Genomic DNA, 24500 nt, shown 5'->3' on the forward strand with positions numbered 1-24500 from the left:
AAACTTCCGACTTCAACTGTATATACTAGGCGGTGTCAGAGGAAGGACCAAAAAATGTAGACTCCAGTCACCCAAGTCATAGCCTGTTCTCTCTGCTACTGCACGGCAAGTGGTACCATGAGAGCCAAGCCTAAATCCAAAAGGCTCCTTAACAGCTTCTACCCCCCCCAAGCCATAAGACTGCTGAACAATTAATAACATGGCCACCCAGATTATTTACATTGATCCCACCCTTTACATTATCTATGCATAGTCACTTTACCCCTACGTACATGTACAAATGACCTCGACTAACCTGTACCGCCACACATTGACTCGTTACCGGTACCCCCTGTATATAGCCTTGTTATTATTTCATAATTTTATTTTTCACTTCAGATTATTTAGTCAATATTTTCTTAACTCCATTTATTGAACTGCATTGTTGGTTAAGGGCTTGTAAGTAAGCATTTCACAGTAAGTTGAAATTATGTTGTATTCGGCACGTGACAAATAAAATTTGATTCCATTCTTTTCTCTCTGTTTGCCTGGCCTTTCTGTGTACAACCAGCATTATGGTCATTGAGGGCTAGGAGCAAAGAGTAGAATATTACTATAGAAGACTACTGCAGACATTGTCTCATTCATATCTTGTCATCTCCCTAACAGTTAAGATTTAGATCAGGGGTAGGGTAGTCAGATCCTAGACCTGCCGTTAAGTGCACTTTCTACCTTCCACTGTGGTGTCAGTCTCGGCAAATCAGACATAAAGAGAATAATGTGACAAGTCTCTGAAGGACCGATCTCAGTAACTGGCTCATGTCCGCTCGAGGTAGAAGACACCGCTAACTACATATGTAGGATCAGTGTATGCCACCACAACCCTAGCCATAGTATGTTGCCACTGGAGCAAATTAGAGTTAAGTGCCTCACTCAAGGACACCGACAGATTTTTCACCTTGACGGCTCGGGTATTCGAACCAGCAACCTTTTGCCGCCACTTACTTGTCCAATCCATTAGGGGAAGATAATATGGACTTATACCAACTTCCTATGTCCCTGTGGTAGCAACCATTGAATAAAACTCATGTCTTTCCTTGAGTCATTGATTCAACCTTCTCAAAACACATTGGAGAAGGTCTGAAGGGAGGAACCTGCGTTTTGTGAAAGAGGTTGAGGAATGAAGGACACAGAGTCAAGGTTAGACTAGTTTCATATGGAATAAGAAGTAGAATTGTGTGTACAACCTCCGATACAGATCGCACGCCACACTGGGACAGGGCCACTGGGACTTCTATACATTTCTTTCTGTTCACATCATTATTCATTTAGGTTTGATCAATGTCTGGAGGACAAAAATCAAGACCATTGAAGGGCTGGGCTCTCCCATAAGCTTCACAATATTAACATGGAAACCTCCAAAAAGGTTAATAATGTGAAGATTGGTCTGGCCAACAATTTTTTAAATGTGTAATTCAAACCTTGGTTACTACACACAACTAGACCTTTGGTTTTACCGTTCTCTCAGGAAGGGGTATAGAGGGGAAGAGACATTTCCAATGCAGAAACAATGTTCTTAATAGTTCCTTTCAAAGTACCATTGCCTGGCCTTCAGCCATTTCCACACATCTCTTCCAGCCTACATTGTGGGCATGAATGTGCCCTCAAGCAAAAATGTGAAAACGAGCATTGAGCAGAGTGGTTAGATGATCTGTTGTCTCAAATCAAATCAGGACCAATGCTCTGTAATAGCCTATTTATTTGGTCTCAAAAGAAAAGTTGACGCTTGTATGTTGGAGTGTTCAGATCAGCATTATTTTTTAATTTTTAAAAAATGAATGCAAAATAACTCAATTTCCTTAAGCAATTCTATTTGAGACTTCTTGATAACGTGTTGAATTATTTAAAACAATACCAGCAAAGAAAATAACCAACCCACAATAACCCCATAGTATAAAAGACTTGATAAGGCTGTCGTAGCTCGAGCAGTTTGCTCCACAACTGACCAAACCTAGCTTCTACATGTTTCAATCATTCATAAGAAACAGCAAAATACACAACGGGGAAAAAGTCTAAATGTTTACATGCCATATTACAAAAACATATCTGCATAAAGAAAGAAAAGTTAAACTAATATATATGGTCAAACCTGGTATATAAATAGTTAAACTTTACAAAATCTAAAATGATTCATTTGGTAAAATAAATGGTTAATATTTACAACACATAGGTGTCATTGCAAAAATGGTTTGTAAGTCTGGAAAATAAGAATCAGCATTGTGATACACCATACAAAGAAAAAGTGACTTGTGGTATTCTTGAAAAACCGATCACCATTTAAAAACTGTTTCATAAAATACAACTAAAAGTGTCCTTTGCCATTTCACCAACAGGTTTCTCAAATATGACTGCAGTGCCCTCTGGTTGCAATGGGTACTGTAGTAGAGTTCAGGCGGACAATACTTTTTAGATGCGGAAAAAAAGGGGGGTGCCAACACCGCTGCCATTAAAAAGTTGAGTAAGAACACATAAAAACGACTAAAATATTCACCCAATCCAATGCCTTTATTGCCCACTAGGACTGTTGTGTAGGACCTAACCATGTTTTAAAGTTCTCTCGCTCCAGTGACTGTCTTCTCACTGGTGTATTGTTCTGCTTTGAGCTTGGGGTAGGGGCGGTGTCTTTTCTCTCTGTGTGTAAAAACCTTCTACTGAACCCTTGTTGTCAGCAATTCAAAGTCAACCATACACACCACCGGCTAGACAAAATAGCTAACTTTGACTGCCATGTGGATATCAGTAAAAACTTGAGAAAAAAAATAAAGATTAGATGTGAGGTTATATCTCTATAAGGTACTCTACTTTCATTAAATGTCCGGTGGCAGTCTGAGGTTCTCTCTCTGTAGTATTCCATTTCAGCATTAGTTAGCGCTTCTCGTTGGCATGGTAACAACAATGTTCAAACAGACCGGCATCCAGGCTGTATGCAGATCAGCAGCATTACGAGTCTCCCTCTTCTTTTCTTTCCCTTCACTTCTATCCCCTCTCAGCCGGTCCTGGCGTGGTGGTGCTCAGAGCAGGCTGGCCAGGCTGGTAGTGGGTCCGTTCTGTGCCTGAAACTGGCCCACTGGAGGTGGTCCATCCGTCCACTGCAACAACATTCAGTCCATCAGCTCACCGTCTCACATTAATTCCTCTAGCTGTGCATGTACATTACTAGTCAAAAGTTTTAGAACTACTCATTTAAGGGTTTTTATTTTTACTATGTTCTACATTGTACAATAATAGTGAATACATCAAAACTATGAAGTAACACTTATGGAATCATGTAGTAACCCAAAAAAGTGTAAAATCAAAATATAGTTTATATTTGAGATTCTTCAAAGTAGCCACCCTTTGCCTTGACAGCTTTGCACACGCTTGGCATTCTCTCAACCAGTTTGAGGTAGTCACCTGGAATGCATTTCAATTAACAGGGGTGCCTTGTTAAAACTTGTTATGGCTGGGGGGCGGTATTGAGTAGCTTGGGTGAATAAGGTGCCCAGAGTAAACTGCCTGCTGCTCAGGCCCAGAAGCTAAGATATGCATATTATTAGTAGATGTGGATAGAAAACTCTGAAGTTTCTACAACTGTTTGCATGGTGTTTGAGTATAACAGAACTCATATGGCAGGCAAAAACCTGAGACTAAATCCAACCAGGAAGTGGGAAATCTGAAGTTTGTAGTTTTAACTCTTTGCCTATCCAAGATAGGAAGTACAATCGGACCAAATTTACACTAAGGTTTCCACTAGATGTCAACAGTCTTTAGAACCTTGTTTCAGGCTTCTACTGTGAAGGAGAGAATAAGAGCTGATTGAGTAAGAGTCATGCGCGCAGCTGTGAGAGCGAGCTGCGTTCCATTGCATTTCTAAATACAAAGGAATTGTCCGGTTGGAACATTATTGAAGATTTATGTTAAACATCCTAAAGATTGATTCTATACATCGTTTGACATGTTTCTACGAACTGTAACGGAACTTTTTGACTTTGTCTGGACCTAGTGCTCGCCCCTCATGAATTTGGATTTGTGAACTAAACGTGAACAAAAAGGAGGTATTTAGACATAAATGGACTTTATTGAACAAAACAAACATTTACTGTGGAACTGGGATTCCTGGGAGTGCATTCTGATGAAGAGCAAAGTCAATATTTATAATGCTATTTCTGACTTTGTTGACTCCACAACATGGCGGGTATCTGTATGGTTTGTTTTGGTGCCTGAGCGCTGTACTCAGATTATTGCATGGTTTGCTTTTTCCGTAAAGCTTTTTTGAAATCTGACAGCGGTTGCATTAAGGAGAAGTGTATCTAAAGTTCCATGCACAACACTTGTATCTTTTAGCAATGTTTATTATGAGTATTTCTGTAAATTGATGTGGCTCTCTGCAAAATCACCGGATGTTTTGGAAGCAAAACATTACTGAACATAACGCACCAATATAAACTGAGATTTTTGGATATAAATATGAACTTTATTGAACAAAACATACATGTATTGTGTAACATGAAGTCCTATGAGTGTCATCTGATGAAGATCATCAAAGGTTAGTGATTCATTTTATCTCTTTCTGCTTTGTGACTCCTCTCTTTGGCTGGAAAAATGGCTGTGTTTTACTGTGACTAGGTGCTGACCTAACATAATCACATGGTAAGCTTTCGTCATAAAGCCTTTGAAATCGGACACTGGTGGGATTAACAACAAGTTTATCTTTAAAATGGTGTATAATACTTGTATGTTTGAGAAATTTAATTATTATATTTCTGTTGTTTGAATATGGCGTCCTGCAATTTCACTGGCTGTTAAGTCGATCGATTTAAATGCTAATTTGTGGAATTGAATTCTTAATGCGTTTGAGCCAATCAGTTGTGTTGTGACAAGGTAGGGGTGGTATACAGAAGACAGCCCTATTTGGTAAAAGACCAAGTCCACATTATGGTAAGAACAGGTCAAATAAGCAAAGAGAAACAGTCCATTACTTTAAGACATGAAGGTCAGTCAACACTTCAAGAACATTGAAACTATCTTCAAGTGCAGTCTCAAACATCAAGCGCTATCTAACTGTCATCAAGGCAAAGGGTGGATATTTGAAGAATCTCAAATATATTTTGATTTGTTTAACACCCTTTGTGGTTACTACATGATTCCATATGTCTTATTTTATAGGTTTGATGTCTTCACTGTTAATATACAATGTAGAAAATAGTAAAATAAAGAAAAACCCTTGAATGAGTAGGTGTTGTAAACCTTTTGACCGGTAGTGTTTATGTTGGACATTTTGGGTGGATAAATATTCACCATGGTGCAGTACAAAAATATTGACGTATGATGACTAACTGATATCGATTGAGGAGTTCTTATCCTAATGAAGTTATGATTTAGAAGGCTGTGCATGAATTATATACATATTTATAGCCTGATTGATGGATCCTTACACTGATGAGGTTGTGCTCAGGGAGACTGCAGGCAGCGATGTGGTCCTGCAGGAGCTGCTGGGAGAAGTTCTGATGCATCTGAGCCGCCTCGTGGGCATCTATCGTGTTCCCACATGCCTTGTTTAGATCTACAGGGAGGAAAACAGTCCCAGTCAGTACCCCACACACACACACACACACACACACACACAATCTTACCCTTGAGCAGAGCTGAGGACCAGAGCTGGACTGACATGTCGGGGATCTTGCTGGCCAGCTGCATAGCTGGAACAACCATGTTGTTGCTCTCCTGGAGGAAAAACAGCACCAAATGCATGGTTCAGATTGAATCACACCTCCTAGCATTGCTGAGGCATTATGTGGTCTGGGAAACACTGCTATAAAACCCTGGAGTGCCCTGTGATCTCACCCGGTGGTTCCCCAGCACATAGAAGATATGGCCCAGTAGGACCAGAGAGCATGCGGTCAGACGATTCAGGTCTTCGGCATTGGACATCTTCAGAGTCTCCCTCAGGAACCGCCTAATGGGACACAGTCATACGCACATTTGTTTAGGCTTGACAGTTGTGCTCTTTCCAACTGAGCGAGTATTCAAAGTGTGTGTATTGAAGGTATTATTTGTATGTCATGTATTGGAAACATAAACAAATTGTTGCTACAATGTCTGGTGAGTCATAGGTGAACTTACTTGGCCTCATTGTATCGTCCCTGGAAGAAGGAGAGCAGTCCACGGATGTAGAAGGCTGCTGCTCGCAGACAGTGAGAGCTGGAACAGGAGGGGTATGTTTGAGTCCATTTAGACTCAAACATGGCAAGATTGGAGCTGCCAAAATACATAAACACATTCTCCTACCTGACAGGGAAGTTGTGATCTGGGTTTATCCTCTCCAACAGGCTATAAAGCTGTTATAACAAAAAAAAGGGACATTAGACCCAAGTCAAAGTGCCATTCAGCACTACAACAATGCGATTCTGAATGCAGCCGATGCCCTCTGACCTCCTGGTGCCTGTTGCCTTCCCTGATGTAGACGCTGGCCAAGTTGGTCACGATGAACGCCCACAGCTCCTGGTGCGTCGTCAGCTGGAAGAGTGAAACAAGTATTTCAGTAAACACACCAAGAAATATAAGAGGTTACTAAATGTTGCCAATAGGTATCTTAGACACACTCACATCACTCACCCGCAGGGCAGCAGTGAACTGCGCCTCTGCGTTATCCATGCAGTTCACGGAGATGCAGTACAGACCCTGGAACAGACCACAAGCGTGATAAGGGATGTGATTGGCAGAACACAGAAAAACAGGACAAAATTACTACCATTTACAACGTATAGATATAAGAACTCACATTAAAAGGCTTGAGAAATGACTGATACTCACTAGCAGGGTGTGTAGCTGGGATGCGTGGTTGGTGAACAACCTTGGGGACTGAGCGCACAGCTGACACACCTGAGAGATCTGAGAATAGGGGAAGATTAAAAATCAAGCAGGTCACGTGCGCTTCAGTCCAACGCTCTGTATACATGAATGAATGCGCATGTTAAGCGGGTTCCATACCTCCTGCAGTGCCGTGGCCTTGTGACCAGTGACGAGTCGACACATGATGATGTGTTCCAGTAGGATGACTTGGAACGTGGAGAGGATGGGGCTGGAGTCCAGCACTAGAAAACACGACAATACAACCAGTAACAGAACGTTACCAACAAACACATGAATACTACTACTGCTGCTGAATGAAAAAAGGCACTGGGAGCTGTTGAGGGTACGGTTCAGAGGACCACAGAGATCCTATTAAATTACCTCTATAGGCGAGGATTCCCAGGACTTACTTTTGAGCTTTTCCAGTTGCATCAGAGCTTTGTCTGTGTATTTCTGGGCCTTCTCCAGGTAGCCTGCTTGCATGGAGTGCATGACTGTCACCTGTGGGAGAAAGTCCCCCTTTTTAACATATGTAGTGACAACAATATGACCCATAGAGGTCAAACGTCATGTGCAGTGTCTGTATCCCACCAGGTAGACGAGGACACACATGTGCTCCTTGGGAAGCCAGTGGAACAGGTCGGCAGGGTTACTGGGTAGGATCTCATCGTCGTGGAGTGTAGAGATGGTCTGGATGCACTGCTGCAGCTGCTTCAGACACGGCTTCACACTCTTCACCTATCAGCCCAAATACAATGCATTCATCACATCAGTGCCTTTACAAGTGGGGCTACATATGAAATAATGCCTGAGCGTTGTATAATAACTTCATCAACACGACAGGAATTAGGAGCAATAAGCACACAGAAATTAAGTCCAACTTTCAAACAGGTTTCAATAACAGGCCCTTATATTTTGTGACCAGTGACTACACTCAAATACAGAAAGCAGGCCTTTGCGATGATTACTCAGGCCATACCCTGTCTGTTAAGTGTATATAGCTACTGTACCTAGAGCGTGTGAATTGCTGATATAGATATACACTGCTCAAAAAAATAAAGGGAACACTTAAAACACAATGTAACTCCAAGCCAATCACACTTCTGTGAAATCAAACTGTCCACTTAGGAAGCAACACTGATTGACAATAAAATTTCACATGCTGTTGTGCAAATGGAATAGACAACAGGTAGAAATTATAGGCAATAAGCAAGACACCCCCAATAAAGGAGTGGTTCTGCAGGTGATAACCACAGACCACTTCTCAGTTCCTATGCTTCCTGGCTGATGTTTAGGTCACTTTTGAATGCTGGCGGTGCTTTTACTCTAGTGGTAGCATGAGACGGAGTCTACAACCCACACAAGTGGCTCAGGTAGTGCAGCTCATCCAGGATGGCACATCAATGCGAGCTGTGGCAAGAAGGTTTGCTGTGTCTGTCAGTGTAGTGTCCAGAGCATGGTGGCGCTACCAGGAGACAGGCCAGTACATCAGGAGACGTGGAGGAGGCCGTAAGAGGGCAACAACCCAGCAGCAGGACCGCTACCTCCGCCTTTGTGCAAGGAGCAGGAGGAGCACTGCCAGAGCCCTGCAAAATGACTTCCAGCAGGCCACAAATGTGCATGTGTCTGCTCAAACGGTCAGAAACAGACTCCATGAGGGTGGTATGAGGGCCCGACGTCCACAGGTGGGGGTTGTGCTTACAGCCCAACACCGTGCAGGACGTTTGGCATTTGCCAGTGAACACCAAGATTGGCAAATTCGCCACGGGCGCCCTGTGCTCTTCACAGATGAAAGCAGGTTCACACTGAGCACGTGTGACAGACGTGACAGAGTCTGGAGACGCCGTGGAGAACGTTCTGCTGCCTGCAACATCCTTCAGCATGACCGGTTTGGCGGTGGGTCAGTCATGGTGTGGGGTGGCATTTCTTTGGGGGGCCGCACAGCCCTCCATGTGCTCGCCAGAGGTAGCCTGACTGCCATTAGGTACCGAGATGAGATCCTCAGACCCCTTGTGAGACCATATGCTGGTGCGGTTGGCCCTGGGTTCCTCCTAATGCAAGACAATGCTAGACCTCATGTGGCTGGAGTGTGTCAGCAGTTCCTGCAAGAGGAAGGCATTGATGCTATGGACTGGCTCACCCGTTCCCCACACCTGAATCCAATTGAGCACATCTGGGACATCATGTCTCGCTCCATCCACCAACTTTGGGGCAACGTTGCACCACAGACTGTCCAGGAGTTGGCGGATGCTTTAGTCCAGGTCTGGGAGGAGATCCCTCAGGAGACCATCCGCCACCTCATCAGGAGCATGCCCAGGCGTTGTAGGGAGGTCATACAGGCACGTGGAGGCCACACACACACACTACTGAGCCTCATTGACTTGTTTTAAGGACATTACATCAAAGTTGGATCAGCCTGTAGTGTGGTTTTCCACTTTAATTTTGAGTGTGACTCCAAATCCAGACCTCCATGGGTTGATAAATTTGATTTCATTGATAATTTGTGTGATTTTGTTGTCAGCACATTCAACTATGTAAAGTATTTAATAAGAATATTTCATTCAGTCAGATCTAGGATGTTATTTTAGTGTTCCCTTTATTTTTTTGAGCAGTGTACACACACACACACACACACACAGTTGAAGTCGGAAGTTTACATATGCTTAGGTTGGAGTTATTAAAACTCGTTTTTCAACCACTCCACATATTTCTTGTTAACAAACTATAGTTTTGGCAAGTCGGTTAGGACATCTACTTTGTGCATGACACAAGTAATTTTTCCAACAATTGTTTACAGACAGATTATTTCACTGTATCATAATTCCAGTGGGTCAGAAGATTACATACACTAAGTTGACTGTGCCTTTAAACAGCTTGGAAAATTCCAAAAAATGATAGCATGGCTTTACAAGCTTCTGACAGGCTAATTGACATCATTTGAGTCAATTGGAGGTGTACCTGTGGATGTATTTCAAGGCCAACATTCAAACTCAGCCAAGACCTAAACATTTTTTTGTAGACCTCCACAAGTCTGGTTCATCTTTGGGAGCAATTCCCAAACGCCTGAAGGTACCACGTTCATCTGAACAAACAATAGTACGCAAGTATAAACACCATGGGACAATGCAGTCGGCATACCGCTCAGGATGACCATCGTTATGTTTGTAGGAAAATGTGGGAGGCTTGCAACCCGAAGAACACCATCCCAACCATTATTGAGTAGGGTATTGGTTCTGTCTCCTGGAGATAAACGTACTTTGGTGAGAAAAGTGCAAATCAATCCAAGAACAACAGCAAAGGACCTTGTGAAGATGCTGGAGGAAACGGGTAGAAAAGTATCTATATCCACAGTTAAACGAGACCTATATCGACATAACCTGAAAGGCCGCTCAGCAAGGAAGAAGCCACTGCTCCAAAACCACTGCTCCAAAACCACCATAAAAAAGCCAGACTACGGTTTGCAACTGCACATGGGGACAAAGATGATTATTTTGGGAGGAATGTCCTCTGGTCTGATGAAACAAAAATAGAACTGTTTGGCCATAATGACCATCGTTATCTTTGGAGGAAAATGTGGGAGGCTTGCAACCCGAAGAACACCATCCCAACCATTTGTTTTATTTCACCTTTATTTAACCAGGTAGGCAAGTTGAGAACAAGTTCTCATTTACAATTGCGACCTGGCCAAGGTCAAGCAAAGCAGTTCGACACATACAACAGAGTTACACATGGAGTAAAACAAACATACAGTCAATAATACAGTAGAAAAATAAGTATATATACAATGTGAGCAAATGAGGTAAGGGAGGTAAATGCAAAAAAAAAAAGCCATGGTGGCAAAGTAAATACAATATAGCAAGTAAAACACTGGAATGGCAGATTTGCAGTGGAAGAATGTGCAAAGCAGAAATAAAAATAATGGGGTGCAAAGGAGCAAAATAAATAAATAAAATAAATACAGTAGGGAAAGAGGTAGTTGTTTGGGCTAAATTATAGGTGGGCTGTGTACAGGTGCAGTAATCTGTGAGCTGCTCTGACAGCTGGTGCTTAAAGCTAGTGAAGGAGATAAGTGTTTGCGGTTTCACAGATCTTTGCAGTTCGTTCCAGTCATTGGCAGCAGAGAACTGGAAGGAGAGGTGGCCAAAGTAAGAATTGGTTTTGGGGGTGACCAGAGAGATATACCTGCTGGAGCACGTGCTACAGGTGGGTGCTGCTATGGTGACCAGCGAGGTGAGATAAGGGGGGACTTTACTTAGCAGGGTCTTGTAGATGACCTGGAGCCAGTGGGTTTGGCGACGAGTATGAAGCGAGGGCCAGCCAACGAGAGTGTACAGGTCGCAGTGGTGGGTAGTATATGGGGCTTTGGTGACAAAACGGTTGGCACTGATAGACTGCATTCAATTTATTGAGTAGGGTATTGGAGGCTATTTTGTAAATGACATTGGTAGAATGGTCAGTTTTACAAGGGTGTGTTTGGCAGCATGAGTGAAAGATGCTTTGTTGCGAAATAGGAAGCCAATTCTAGATTTAACTTTGGATTGGAGATGTTTGATGTGGGTCTGGAAGGAGAGTTTACAGTCTAACCAGACACCTAGGTATTTGTAGTTGTCCACGTATTCTAAGTCAGAGCCGTCCAGAGTAGTGATGTTGGACAGGCGGGCAGGTGCAGGCAGCGATCGGTTGAAGAGCATGCATTTAGTTTTACTTGTATTTAAGAGCAATTGGAGGACACGGAAGGAGAGTTTTATGGCATTGAAGCTCGCCTGGACGGTTGTTAACACAGTGTCCAAAGAAGGGCCAGAAGTATACAGAATGGTGTCGTCTGCGTAGAGGTGGATCAGAGACTCACCAGCAGAAAGAGCAACATCATTGATGTATACAGAGAAGAGAGTCGGTCCCAGAATTGAACCCTGTGGCACCCCCATAGAGACTGCCAGAGGTCCAGACAGCAGACCCTCCGATTTGACACACTGAACTTTATCAGAGAAGTAGTTGGTGAACCAGGCGAGGCAATCATTTGAGAAACCAAGGCTGTAGAGTCTGCCGATGAGGATGTGGTGATTGACAGAGTCGGTTAAGATATCGTTTAGGACCTTGAGCGTGGCTGAGGTGCACCCATGACCAGCTCAGATTGCATAGCATAGAAGGTATTGTGGAATTCGAAATGGTCTGTAATCTGTTTGTTGACATGGCTTTCGAAGGCCTTAGAAAGGCAGGGTAGGATAGATATAGGTCTGTAGCAGTTTGGGTCAAGAGTGTCCCCGCTTTCCAATCTTTGGGAATCTCAGACGACACGAAAGAGAGGTTGAACAGGCTAGTAATAGGGGTGGCAACAATTTCGGCAGATCATTTTAGAAAAAAAAAAGGGTCCAGATTGTCTAGCCCGGCTGATTTGTAGGGGTTCAGATTTTGCAGCTCTTTCAGAACATCAGCTGACTGAATTTGGGAGAAGGAGAAATGGGGAAGGCTTGGGCAAGTTGCTGTGGGGGGTGCAGGGCTGTTGACCGGGTTAGCCAGGTGGAAAGCATGGCCAGCCTTGGCTTTTCTAACTGCCTGTGTATATTGGTTTCTAGCTTCTAGCCCTGAAAAGTTGCATATCACGGGGGCTGTTCGATGCGAATGCAGAACGCCATAGGATGTTTTTGTGTTGGTTAAGGGCAGTCAGGTCTGGAGAGAACCAAGGGCTATATCTGTTCCTGGTTCTAAATTTCTTGAATGGGGCATGCTTATTTAAAGCACGGGGGTGGCAGCATCATGTTGTGGGGGGGCTTTGCTGCAGGAGGGACTGGTGCACTTCACAAAATAGATGGCATCACGAGGAAGTAAAATTATGTGGATATATTGAAGCAGCATCTCAAGACATCAGTCAGGAAGTTAAAGCTTGGTCGCAAATGGATCTTCCAAATGGACAATGAACCCAAGCATACTTCCAAAGTTGTGGCAAAATGGCTTAAGGACAACAAAGTCGAGGTATTGGAGTGGCCATCACAAAGCCCTGACCTCCATCCTATAGAAAATGTATGTGCAGAACTGAAAAAGCATGTGTGAGCAAGGAGGCCTACAAACCTGACTCAGTTACACCAACTTTGTCAAGAGGAATGGGCCAAAATTCACCAAATTATTGTGGGACGCTTGTGGAAGGCTACCCAAAATATTTGACCCAAGTTAAACAATTTAAAGGCAATGCTACCAAATACTAATTGAGTGTATGTAAACTTCTGACCCACTGGGAATGTGATGAAAGAAATGATTTGATTTGATTTATTTATTTCACCTTTATTTAACCAGGTAGGCAAATTGAGAACAAGTTCTCATTTACAATACAATACAGGCTGAAATAAATCAATCATTCTCTTTACAATTATTCTGACAATTCACATTCTGAAAATAAAGTAGTGATCCTAACTGACCTAAGACAGGGAATTTTTCAACTGTGTGTGTAATATATATATATATATATATATATAGTCTATCCTGGTATGTGTAAATGCTCTTGGCGAATAGAAGACGATACTGATGCTGTACCTGTCCAGCGTCCAGGTAGTGTGTGACCTGCAGCACCAGGAAGAAGACCCTGAGAGACTCCTTCTGGATGGGGTTTCCCTGCCAGTTCTCCACGATGGTCCCACACAGAGTCAACAGGGGGTGCACCTCCCCCAGCTTCCTCTCCATCAGCAGCAGCTTTAGACAAACACACATGGTGACATTTCACTTTCCTTAAAAAAAGGAACATTGTGTTATTTAACACTGTTAATCTTAGGAATTAGTGGATAGGGGTGGATTATCCCTTTAATTAAACAGCACAAAATAACATTTTTTGTTTATTAGGTGGGCATCGAGACTCATTAAAACAGTTCAGGAAGCAATGGTCCAAGTGCCTCCAGCAGAATTGAATATTGAATTTACGTCATAAAAAGGATCATTACTTAATTTGAATTCATCATCATGAGAGAATCTTGAGATGATCAGTATGTTTCTCAACTTACCATTCCTTTACTCAAAAGAAAGAGGGCTCTGTGCGGAAGGATAGAAAACAAGGTTCAGTAACATTGTATAACCAGACTACTAGTCATCAGAGCAGTAAAACACCTTGACAATGTACGTGCGTGACGAAAACTGCTCAAATGGTTCAACTTATGTTGTACCATGATACACTACCTGGTGTACTCGGAGCCCACTACCCGGGCATACTCTGCCCCGACCCCCAGGAGGTCACAGGCTGACACTAGATCCTTCTCCAGCGTGTGCAGTTGCTGAGGGGAAGAAAAACAGGACCATTTGAGCAAAGTAACTAATGATCAATATATAAAGTACAGTTCCTTCAGAAAGTATTCACACCCCTTTACATGTTCCACATTTTGTTGTGTTACAGCCTGAACTTAAAATGGGTTAAATTTAGATTGTTATGGCAAGCCTAAACATGTTCAGTCACATGGACTCACTGTGTACAATGTTTAACATGATTTTTTGAATGACTACCTCATCTCTGTACCCCGCACATACAGATAATTGTAAGGTCCCCCCAGTCGAGCAGTGAATTTCAAAAAGATTCAACCAAAGACCAGGAGGTTCCCAATGCCGTGCAAAGAAAGGAACCTATTGGTAGAAATATTAGACATTGAATATCCCTTTGAGCATGGTGAAGTTATTCATTACACTTTAGATGGTGTGTCAATACACCCAGTCACTATAAAAATACAGCCGTCCTTGCTAACGCAGTTGCCGGAGAGGAAAGAAACCGCTCAGGGACTTCACTATGAGTGATTTTGGTGATTTTAACAGTTGTGATAGGAGAAAACTGAGGATGGAGCAACAACATTGTAGTTACTCCACAATACTAAGCTAAATGACAGAAGAAAAATAATCCAAAACATGCATCCTGTTTGCAATAAGGCACTAAAGTATACTGAAAGAAAAGAAACTGTTTTACTGAGTTACAGTTCATAGAAAGGAAATCAGTCAATTAAAACACATGTATTAGGCCCTAATCTATGGATTTCACTTGACTTGGCCGACCACCTGGGGAGTCAGGCCCAGCCAATCAGAATGAGTTTCTCACAAAAGGGTTTTATTACAGACAGAAATACTCCTAAGTTTCATCAGCTGTCCAGGCGGGTGATCTCAGATGATCCCATAGTTTCAGAAGCTGGATGTTGAGGTCCTGGGCTGGTGTGGTTACACGTGGTCTGCTGTTGTGAGGCCGGTTGGACGTACTTCCAAATTCTAAAACGGAGGCGGCTTATGGTAGAGAATTGAAAAATAAATTCTATGGCAGCAGCTCTACAGCTCATGCAGTCAGCATGCCAATTGCATGCTCTCTCAAAACTTCAGACATCTGTGGCGTTGTGTGATTAAACTGCACATTTTAGAGCAGCCTTTTCATGTCCCCAGCACAAGGTACACCTGAGTAATGATCATGCTGTTTAATCAGCTTCTTGATGTGCCACACCTGTCAGGTGGATGGATGCACTCTATGTAAAACCTTAAAATTGTATGAGGCCGAGCACAAGATGTAGTGGAGCTCTACTCTATCAATAGCTTCATCCCACCACTCCTGTGTAAATTCAACAACCATTTCCCGTACCCAAGCAGATTTAGTTGTTGGTGGTGTGTTTGTCCAATGACATAATACACAGATACATCTGAGAAAAGACTGCTCTCTGTCGAGGTAATAGAGGCAATAAGCCATCCCAGGGTTGGCAAGGGGGTGGAGCAGGGAAGCCAGAAAATTGGGAGGAGACACAATGCCTAATTTGATGGTAACGGAAAAAGTGAGATGGAGGCAAAGAGTATTTAGAGGCCAGGTTGGGAAAACTAGAACAATGTCATTTACATATAAAAGTCTTGGAAGGACTTAATACCTTTCCTTTTCCAGTGAGAGAAAGCATTATCTATTAGGGAAGCAGAGAATAAGTGACTCTTATCAATAAGGCCCATAGTAGATGCAGAGGAGAATTTAAAAATGCTGTCGAAACTGGTACCAAATCTTAAGTGTGGAAAGCACTACAGGATTACCAGTATAGCCAGAAGGGGATGCTGGGAGAGAAGAGCAGAGTAGAAAAGCAGGAAGAGAAGCAGAAACACCAGAATGTGCCTCTAGGTGGCAGCATGGGGTATCTGGAACTTGTAACCAGAATGGCAATTCTGTTGGCTGCCCGGTAATAGTGTAAAAAATTGGGTAGTGCCAGCCCTCCACTAACCTTGAATCTCTGAAGTAAAGATCTAACTCTAGGTACCTTTCATCCCCAGATAAATGTGGTAACAGTCTGATTGACTTTTTTAAACATTTTTTAATTCTTTATAAAAAAATTCAAAAACAATGGGATAGATTGAAATAGATTAAGGAATTTGGATAAACTGTTCATTTTTACAGCATCAACCCTTCCTATAAGTGACAGTGGTAAGCTACCACAGCTCTGAAAATCAGATTTCATTTGCATAAGCAGGGGAGCAAAGTTTGCAGAAAAAAGAGAGAATGAAATGAACAAGTTACATTCACTCCAAGGTATTTGAGACCAGAGAGCTTAAACTGAAAAAGCAAGTCTGTCTGCTGGAGCACTGCAGGAATGATCCAGATTTTTTGAACAGCAGCAAATAATCCTTTATAAAGGCTGTTTCTTCCTGTGATAAGAGTCCTGGTAAGACTACTTACTTCCAGACCCCTTAGGTGCCTAAATTAAGAACAGGAAGTAGGGTCTTTCCCTTTAAGGGGTGTTAGGGTAGATGGCAGTGAGCCACGTTAAAGTGATTCATTATACATAGACAAAAGTAAAGGGGCTAACTTGGTATAATTTCTTAAAGAAGTTGGAAACCCATCAGCCCTCGAGCCTTACTACTCTGCATCAACTTGATAGACAAACTTCCAGGCTGAGAGGAGAATCAGGGTCATCTCCAGTTCAGACAGAAATGTTGTCATATTGGCAGTATCTGATGGAAATGTAGACATATACAGGCCAGGGAAGAATAAACATTTGAAGGTGTCATTGATCCCCGTAGTATCAGAAATCAAGCTATGAGAGGAATCTTTCATTTGGGGAATCGGACAGGTAGAAGTGCAGCGTTTTAAATTGGTGTGTGAGCAGACGACTTGCCCTGTCGCCATGTTCATAGTAGGTACCACGTGAACACAATAGTAACCGTTCTGCATCTGTACTGGACAAGAGGTTGAATTCAGATTGTAAGTTCAACCATTGCTTTTACAGCTCTGGAGAAGGCATCAAGGCATTTTAGTGGTCTAAGTGAAGGATGGCTCTAGAGTTCGTCTAGTTTAGCTTCCTGAGTTTTGTGTAAATGAGAAAAATAAGGCCTTAAGTGATACCCATAAAAGAGAATGAGAGGTTGAGCTTGTATGATTTGAAAAAATAAAACGATCAATAGAAGTAGAGATAACTTTACAGAAGTCTGCAATCAGACAGGAGAAGATAATTAAATCTCCAGAGAGGAGTACGAGTTTGTCCTGATAGGATGTCGAGGGCTAAAGGTCCATGGTCAGAAATTACAATGGGTAAATATTCAGAAGGTGACATTTGGAAGTAACTTACGATCAATACGAGAAAAATAATGGTGTCTGAAATAACAGTAGTAGAGACATGTATGATTTTCCTAACCAAAAGTGCAACCCCTCCAGCTATGGAGTTAAAGTCTGAGTGGAAAACCTTTTTTGTAGTTTTGTAGCCTTGACTGATCTTTAATGAGTAAATACCACCTTTGCTATTAGCTTTTTCCAACTGGGAGAAGACCCTTGACAAGATTATGCATCTTCTTAATATTCCAAGATAAAAACTTTATAGGATTAGGCCTACCTATTCCAATATTACTATTATTAGCATTGTTAGCCATCTAAAATATTGAAAGGAAAAATGTGTGAACAGACCAAGCATTTGCAAAGATAAGAGAAAACTCACAAAAAAAAAGAATTAAACGACCAAAGGTCACTCCCCTTCCCCTCCTATCCAAACCCAATGTCTCCTTTCCCCAGCGAATGGAGACAGCAGGTTGACATTTGTGCAGCGTTGGTGCTCACAAAAAGAGTAAAGTAGGTCAACAGAAAACCTCATAACCATAAAACAGAACTCTCCTGACTCATGGAGTCTTCAATCAGTGAATCATATACAATGTGTCTTAAGGATGGGCACTTGCTAAACCGGAAGCATTGTGCACAACATTTTAGCGCAATAAGCTTCTTTGTTTTTCAGCTCATGAAACCAACACTTTACATGTTGCGTTTGTTTGGTATAAAACTGTAGAGACAAAAAAATGTTACAAAGAAATTAACTTCATGTCCTGAATACAAAGCTTGTTTGGGGCAAATCCAATACGACATCACTGACTACCACTACCGATTTTCAAGCATGGTGGTGGCTGCATTATGTTATGGGTATGCTTGTCATCGGCAAGGACAAGCGAGTGTTTTGGGTTAAAAACAAACAGAATAGCGCTAAGCACAGGCAAAATCCTAGAGGAAAATCTGGTTCAGTCGGCTTTCCAGCAGCTTTCCAGCAGACACTGGGAGACAAATTCACCTTTCAGCAGGTCAATAACCTAAAACACAAGGAGTTGCTTACTAAGACGACATTGAATGTTCCTGAGTGACCTAGTTACATCTACTTGAAAATCTATGGGAAGACTTGAAAATGGCTGTCAAGCTAAGATCAAAACACAACTTGACAGAGCTTGAAGGATTTGTGCAAATATTATACAATCCAGGTGTCCAAAGCTCTTAAAGACTTACCCAGAAAGACTCACATCTGTAATAGCTGCCAAAGGTGGTTCTAACATGAGACCTGTATTTCACTTTCTATAAATTAGCAAGCATTTAAAAAGGTTTTTTAAATCTTTGTCATTATGGGGTGTTGTGTGTAGATGTGTGATATTGTTTTTTGTTTTAGTCCATTTTGAATTCAGGCTATAACAACAAAATGTGGAGTAAGTCAAGGGGTGTGAATACTTTCTGAAGGCACTAAATAGAGGTCATTTCAAAACGTACAGGTTTAGTTGTTAGATTGACGTACCGCCAGTTGGAAGAGTAATCTGCAGTGCCAGTAGGGAGTCTGTTGGGAGATCTGAATGGCCTTCCGCAGCAAGGGCTTTGCAGAGTCAACCAGATTCTAAAAACAGACCAGAGAAAATCACTTTTGCTACAATACCAAAACCTACAATCAAAAGTGTTTTCTAAACTACCATATGCTACTTTATCTTAGTTTCAGAGTTCACTTACATGCAAAAGCAGCTCAATGAGGAAAAAGACAATGCAAGGATTACTGATCAAGCTTATTTTGTGATGACATAACAGCCAAAAGTTCAAATGAATGAGTATGACATTTTGACATGAGTATGACATTGTCTTGAAAAAAGGTTGAATGACTACAGAAAGGATGACAAATAAAATGGCAACGACAAACATGTGAACAGAACTGTTTAAATGCAGGAAATGGCCTAGTGCAAGGTGAAGGAAGGCAACAGGGTGCCAAGGATAACAACACTTCCCTTACCTGTTGGCAATAGAGCTCTGACAGAAGACTTGCAGCCTCAAATTTGACATCTTCAAACTGAGGGATCTGGTATTATTTGTAAAGGAAAAAAATGTTTCTCTGCAATTTGCACAACACTACAATCAATGAAGATTAAAAAATAAATAATTGAAAGCAAGGTCAACACTTCTCCAGTTAGATCAGAGGTTAGCAAACCTCCCCTGGAGACCTCTCTTTAAAAATGTATTGGCGGATTGCAACCAAGAGGTGCATACACCGCAACCTACTATACTGGAGTATGAGGCCAGATTACATTTCTATTTAGCCCTGTGTTTCTAACTACTCTTCTGGAGTGTGAATTCATTCAACTTTGCGAGGGGAAAAGGGCCAGGGAAAAGTGGAGAAAAATTGCCTTGGAGGAGGGGACACTATCGTTTAACACACCTTGTAACTCTTCTGCAGTAAAACCTACACACGAGTATTCTTCTCTGCAGTTGTCACATCTATCTTCTGAGATTCACGTTCAATTTCTGCGCTACAGTTGATAACCACAGCTTTGAAAAGGAAGAAACCAACCTTTCTGAAGCACATTATTCCCATCACTCTCTATTGGTCTCTGCCTACTCAAAGGGGTGCCTCTTGGGTCATGGCGAGAGATCCTATCTTCCTCTCTTCACTAACTCAACATACGTCAACTTCTGTAATACTCTGATCCTGGCAACCTCAACCTGCCCCTCTCTCACAGGACCCTTCTGATCTCCAGCACCATGGGTACCCCTACAGTTCACACACACACACCTTTTTCCACCGATACTACACATTCCTTTGTCTCATGCCCGGACTGCACACTTCTCACATCAGTGTCCTCCGTTTCACACGCTCCACGGAGCCTGCGACGCACTAAACAGCGGGTATCAGACACCGGGAATCTTCCATTTCAGTTGATCCTCCTTAACACTTCACCAGGTATCACTCCTTTAAACGTTCCGCACTCCCAGAGAGCAAAGCAGGTCACGGTTGTCCCCAGGCGCGTGGTGACGAGCGCCCGTTCCCTCTGGACAGCGCAAGTCCACCTCAAGTTCCTTTCATTGACTCTGTCACCAAACTCTTTTCCACCCAACCTGACACCACATATGTAATCAGCCAGAAGGCAAGGATCTCTCCAACAATCTCACTCCCACTGGGCAGGAACCATTCCTTTTCTTTCTTCACAGACACATCAACCTCCAACCCTTGCAGCTCCAAATCCTCTCCTCCATTTGATTTGAAAAAAAACTTTATCCTCGCTCTCTTCAACTCCATGTCACTCATCAGTTTCACTTTCTGAGCTACTAAAAGTATGGTTTCCATTTTTTGTACACCCATCTACTCTTTCCCCAATGTTTTTCCATGTTCCCTTGACTCAGAAGAATACACTCAGAAAAGCTGTGGGTGGGGAGCCAGGGCCCACATATGGGTGGGGAGCCAGGGCCCACATGGGTGGGGAGCCAGGGCCCACATGGGTGGGGAGCCAGGGCCCACATGGGTGGAGAGCCAGGGCCCACATGGGTGGAGAGCCAGGGCCCACATGGGTGGAGAGCCAGGGCCCACATGGGTGGAGAGCCAGGGCCCACATGGGTGGAGAGCCAGGGCCCACATGGGTGGGGGGCCAGGGCCCACATGGGTGGGGGGCCAGGGCCCACATGGGTGGGGAGCCAGGCCTCAAATGGGTGGGGAGCCAGGCCTTAAATGGGTGGGGAGCCAGGCCTTAAATGGGTGGGGAGCCAAGCCTCAAATGGGTGGGGAGCCAAGCCTCAAATGGGTGGGGAGCCAGGCCTCAAATGGGTGGGGAGCCAGGCCTCAAATGGGTGGGGAGCCAGGGCCACATGGGTGGGGAGCCAGGGCCACATGGGTGGGGAGCCAGGGCCCACATGGGTTCTCCTCAAGAATCTGTCTCCAGTGCAAGCGCTCCAGTCCCTGCTGACGAGAAACGCCTAATCTCTCTCTCTACTTGACCCCTATCAACCTCCCTTCCCCGTCCTCCATATTCAAAACCCCGGGCCTCGAACCACCAAAAAGTCCCTTGCTTCTCAGCCTTGTCTTTTCAAGAACTCAGTGCGGAAGTGGTGGCAGCATTTTACGCAACATGAATCACGAAAGTACAGCATGACATCATTTCCCCATCCCTAGCAAACACAGTTGATTAAACTATCTGCATTCTAAACTGAAAATCATGATTAGTTGATTGAAGTCAGCTGTGTTAGCTGGGGAAAAGTGTGACATAAGTCAGGCCCCCCCAGGACTGGAGTTGCACATCCCTGAGATAGTATTTACACAACGATGCTTATTGACTAAGTGGCTCACAACAACAACCATATAAACAGTCTATCCCTCCTCGGGGAACGCCAGATGTTTCACTATGTTGTTGTAGGCCTGAACTAGCTCACCTGATTCACCTAGTCAAGGGTTTGATGATTCATTAACAAGTTGAATCAGCTGTTCTATAGATCAAATAAATGGAACGGTCTCCCCCGAGGAGACGTTTGAGAACTACTGCGTTAGATGCATACTCACACACACACAAAACCATTCTAATGCAAAAGGATACTTGTTGTGATATGAACCACTGTGGAAGAAAACAGAGTGCGAAAGTTAGTTTCAATCATCCGTTTTGTACATGGAATGTTGATGTCCTAACAATTAATGTCATATTATCACTGATGAAATCAACAACGTTGGTTCACTTTTCTGATCTGCAACACACATACCGCTTTGCCATAACTGCGGCCTTACTTTCCCCTCCACAATATCCTGGACGTTTCCTAGGGAATGCTCACCGCTTTCTCCAAGTGGCTCCGGGCGAGTTCCGTGTTCTTGGTGTGGTGGTAGAGTACCGATCCCAGTTGGAGATGAGTTCGGGCTTCGACCCTCTGCGGCGGCTTAAACTGGAACACCGCCTGCAGACAGTGGACGCAGAGACGGATCTTGGGGGGACTTGAGGTGCGAAAATGTTCCGCAAAGCCGAGCAGAGCCAGATACCAAGATTCCGGGGCTTCTCCGCTTGTCGCCATTTTGCTAACAAAAACAACAGCCGCTATCACACGACTGCCGCTGTTCAGCGATAGTTTGCTCCAGGGCTCTGATCTAAGATCGGTTATGCTCTCTGACTTGTGAATGTAGTGGTTAAATTGGGTAAATTGTCATTGACAAAGATGATGGAAATACTAACAAGATTATATGTCTCTCCGCCCTAATAGTGGGGGTCGTTATCCACAAAGCGGGCTGTCCAGTTTAGGCTTTGACTTTGGATTGGTGGATACATCTCATTATTGTAACACCTTTTAAATATTCGGTACGGGTTGACGTCAGCCGCATGTATTCAATGGACAGAGACGCTGTGCGACTAGCCTCATGACATGAATATGCATTACCATCGAGACAACTCCGATATTGTTTTTTCTGTTTCCTGGGAGTCACGTGTCCTACAGCAGTACACTCGTAACAAATTCAATTTATATTCGATCAAATAAAACTCATGTAGCAAATAAGCCGTTTATTTTTTGTTGTTGACACTCGTCATACAAAACGTTTGGTATTGTAATGAAACAGCAGGGAGCAGGTCTCGAACCCTCGACCTTCTAGCCCGAAGTCCAGCGCGCTATCGACTATACCGCAAAAGCATGTTCGAGCGGCAGAGTCGATATCAGCGCTTATAAACCCAGGGTCGTTACAGTATACATGTTAGTTCAGAACCTAGCTATGAATCTCAGCTGTCAGAGCCAGTTGTATCAAATTCAAAACAGTTTGAATGACATTAATGAATCCTATGTAATTGAGTAGAATATAACTTTGTGCCAAGGATGCAAGTCGTATATACATGTAGTTATTACCATGCATGAGATCCCCACATTGTAGCCTGTACATTTAATATATTCACTGATCATGTAACTCTACCTTGGCAAATAAAGGTGCAGTTCAGGAATGAATGTCTGAGATTCTTTTTCAGTCATATCCAAAACCAGGAGTATCAAACTCCAGTCTTTGAATGATGCTGAGTCTGCATGCATGTATTACAATTATACACTTCAACAGTGTTTACCACTACTGGTCCTGGGACATCAACGGTTACACATTGTAACTATGCAATAGACTAGAAACATGATTTAACTAGTTAAAGGCTGATTTGTTATTCATATATATATTTATTTATTTATTAAACAGTACACACTTCATATGCATCATGTAAATACTCTAAAACTGGTTAATCTCAATATCTAATTTCCGTAATCTGCATTGATCTGATTAACACGGAATAGGTGTAGTATTTAATCAAATGAGACTTAATTTAAACCAGTAGAGAACGTAAAACACTTTATTGAAAGAAGTTCATTATCCAAGTGTTAAAAATACATAATGTATTATACATGCATTATAAATACAAGTTCAATCTGTACTTCAATGCACATCTGGTGTGCATTATAAAAACAGTAAGAAATGAGGTGGCGAGAGATGTGTAAAAGACAGAAACACAGTGCTACCCTAATATTCTCTCAGTTCATCACAATTACATAAGTGTCTCTCGTGGTGTCTCTTAACCAGCCTTGGGTTCCCAGTCGGCCCGAAGGTTATCTTAAGAGAGGGTGAGTTGGCGATGACGGGACTGGGGGTTGGCATCCTCTCTCACATCAAAACATATCTGCAAACGAGAGACAGATGGAGAGTGATGACGGGACTGGGGGTTGGCATCCTCTCTCACATCAAAACATATCTGCAAACGAGAGACAGATGGAGAGTGATGACGGGACTGGGGGTTGGCATCCTCTCTCACATCAAAACATATCTGCAAACGAGAGACAGATGGAGAGTGATGACGGGACTGGGGGTTGGCATCCTCTCTCACATCAAAACATATCTGCAAACGAGAGACAGATGGAGAGTGATGACGGGACTGGGGGTTGGCATCCTCTCTCACATCAAAACATATCTGCAAACGAGAGACAGATGGAGAGTGATGACGGGACTGGGGGTTGGCATCCTCTCTCACATCAAAACATATCTGCAAACGAGAGACAGATGGAGAGTGATGACGGGACTGGGGGTTGGCATCCTCTCTCACATCAAAACATATCTGCAAACGAGAGACAGATGGAGAGTGATGACGGGACTGGGGGTTGGCATCCT

The 24500-nt window shown here is 43.0% G+C and overlaps 1 protein-coding gene across 4 annotated transcripts; it reads right to left on the bottom strand.

The window, feature by feature from the left end:
- Positions 1–1770: 1770 nt before the first annotated feature.
- Positions 1771–22657, bottom strand: LOC109872001 (MAU2 chromatid cohesion factor homolog). Of its 4 annotated transcripts, none has more exons than XM_031807040.1 (20): positions 22157–22649; positions 21928–21945; positions 19362–19427; positions 19088–19099; positions 18882–18977; positions 14029–14123; positions 13857–13884; positions 13396–13551; positions 7462–7608; positions 7281–7371; positions 7009–7112; positions 6832–6909; positions 6634–6699; positions 6451–6534; positions 6307–6356; positions 6142–6219; positions 5863–5974; positions 5652–5742; positions 5454–5581; positions 1771–3128 (listed from the first exon to the last, which is right to left on the bottom strand). In XM_031807040.1, exons 1-20 carry the CDS (start codon positions 22388–22390, stop codon positions 3051–3053), a joined length of 1812 nt encoding a protein of 603 aa, XP_031662900.1. In that variant the 5' UTR covers positions 22391–22649; the 3' UTR covers positions 1771–3050. The 4 variants fall into 4 exon arrangements, with proteins under 4 accessions (XP_031662900.1, XP_031662899.1, XP_020318658.1 ...); XM_031807039.1 differs by having other exon boundaries at positions 6625–6699; positions 22157–22648; XM_020463069.2 differs by lacking the exon at positions 19088–19099 and having other exon boundaries at positions 6625–6699; positions 22157–22657.
- Positions 22658–24500: the final 1843 nt, after the last annotated feature.

This window comes from Oncorhynchus kisutch, linkage group LG27 (genome assembly GCF_002021735.2).
Source record: "Oncorhynchus kisutch isolate 150728-3 linkage group LG27, Okis_V2, whole genome shotgun sequence".
Taxonomy (NCBI): domain Eukaryota; kingdom Metazoa; phylum Chordata; class Actinopteri; order Salmoniformes; family Salmonidae; genus Oncorhynchus; species Oncorhynchus kisutch.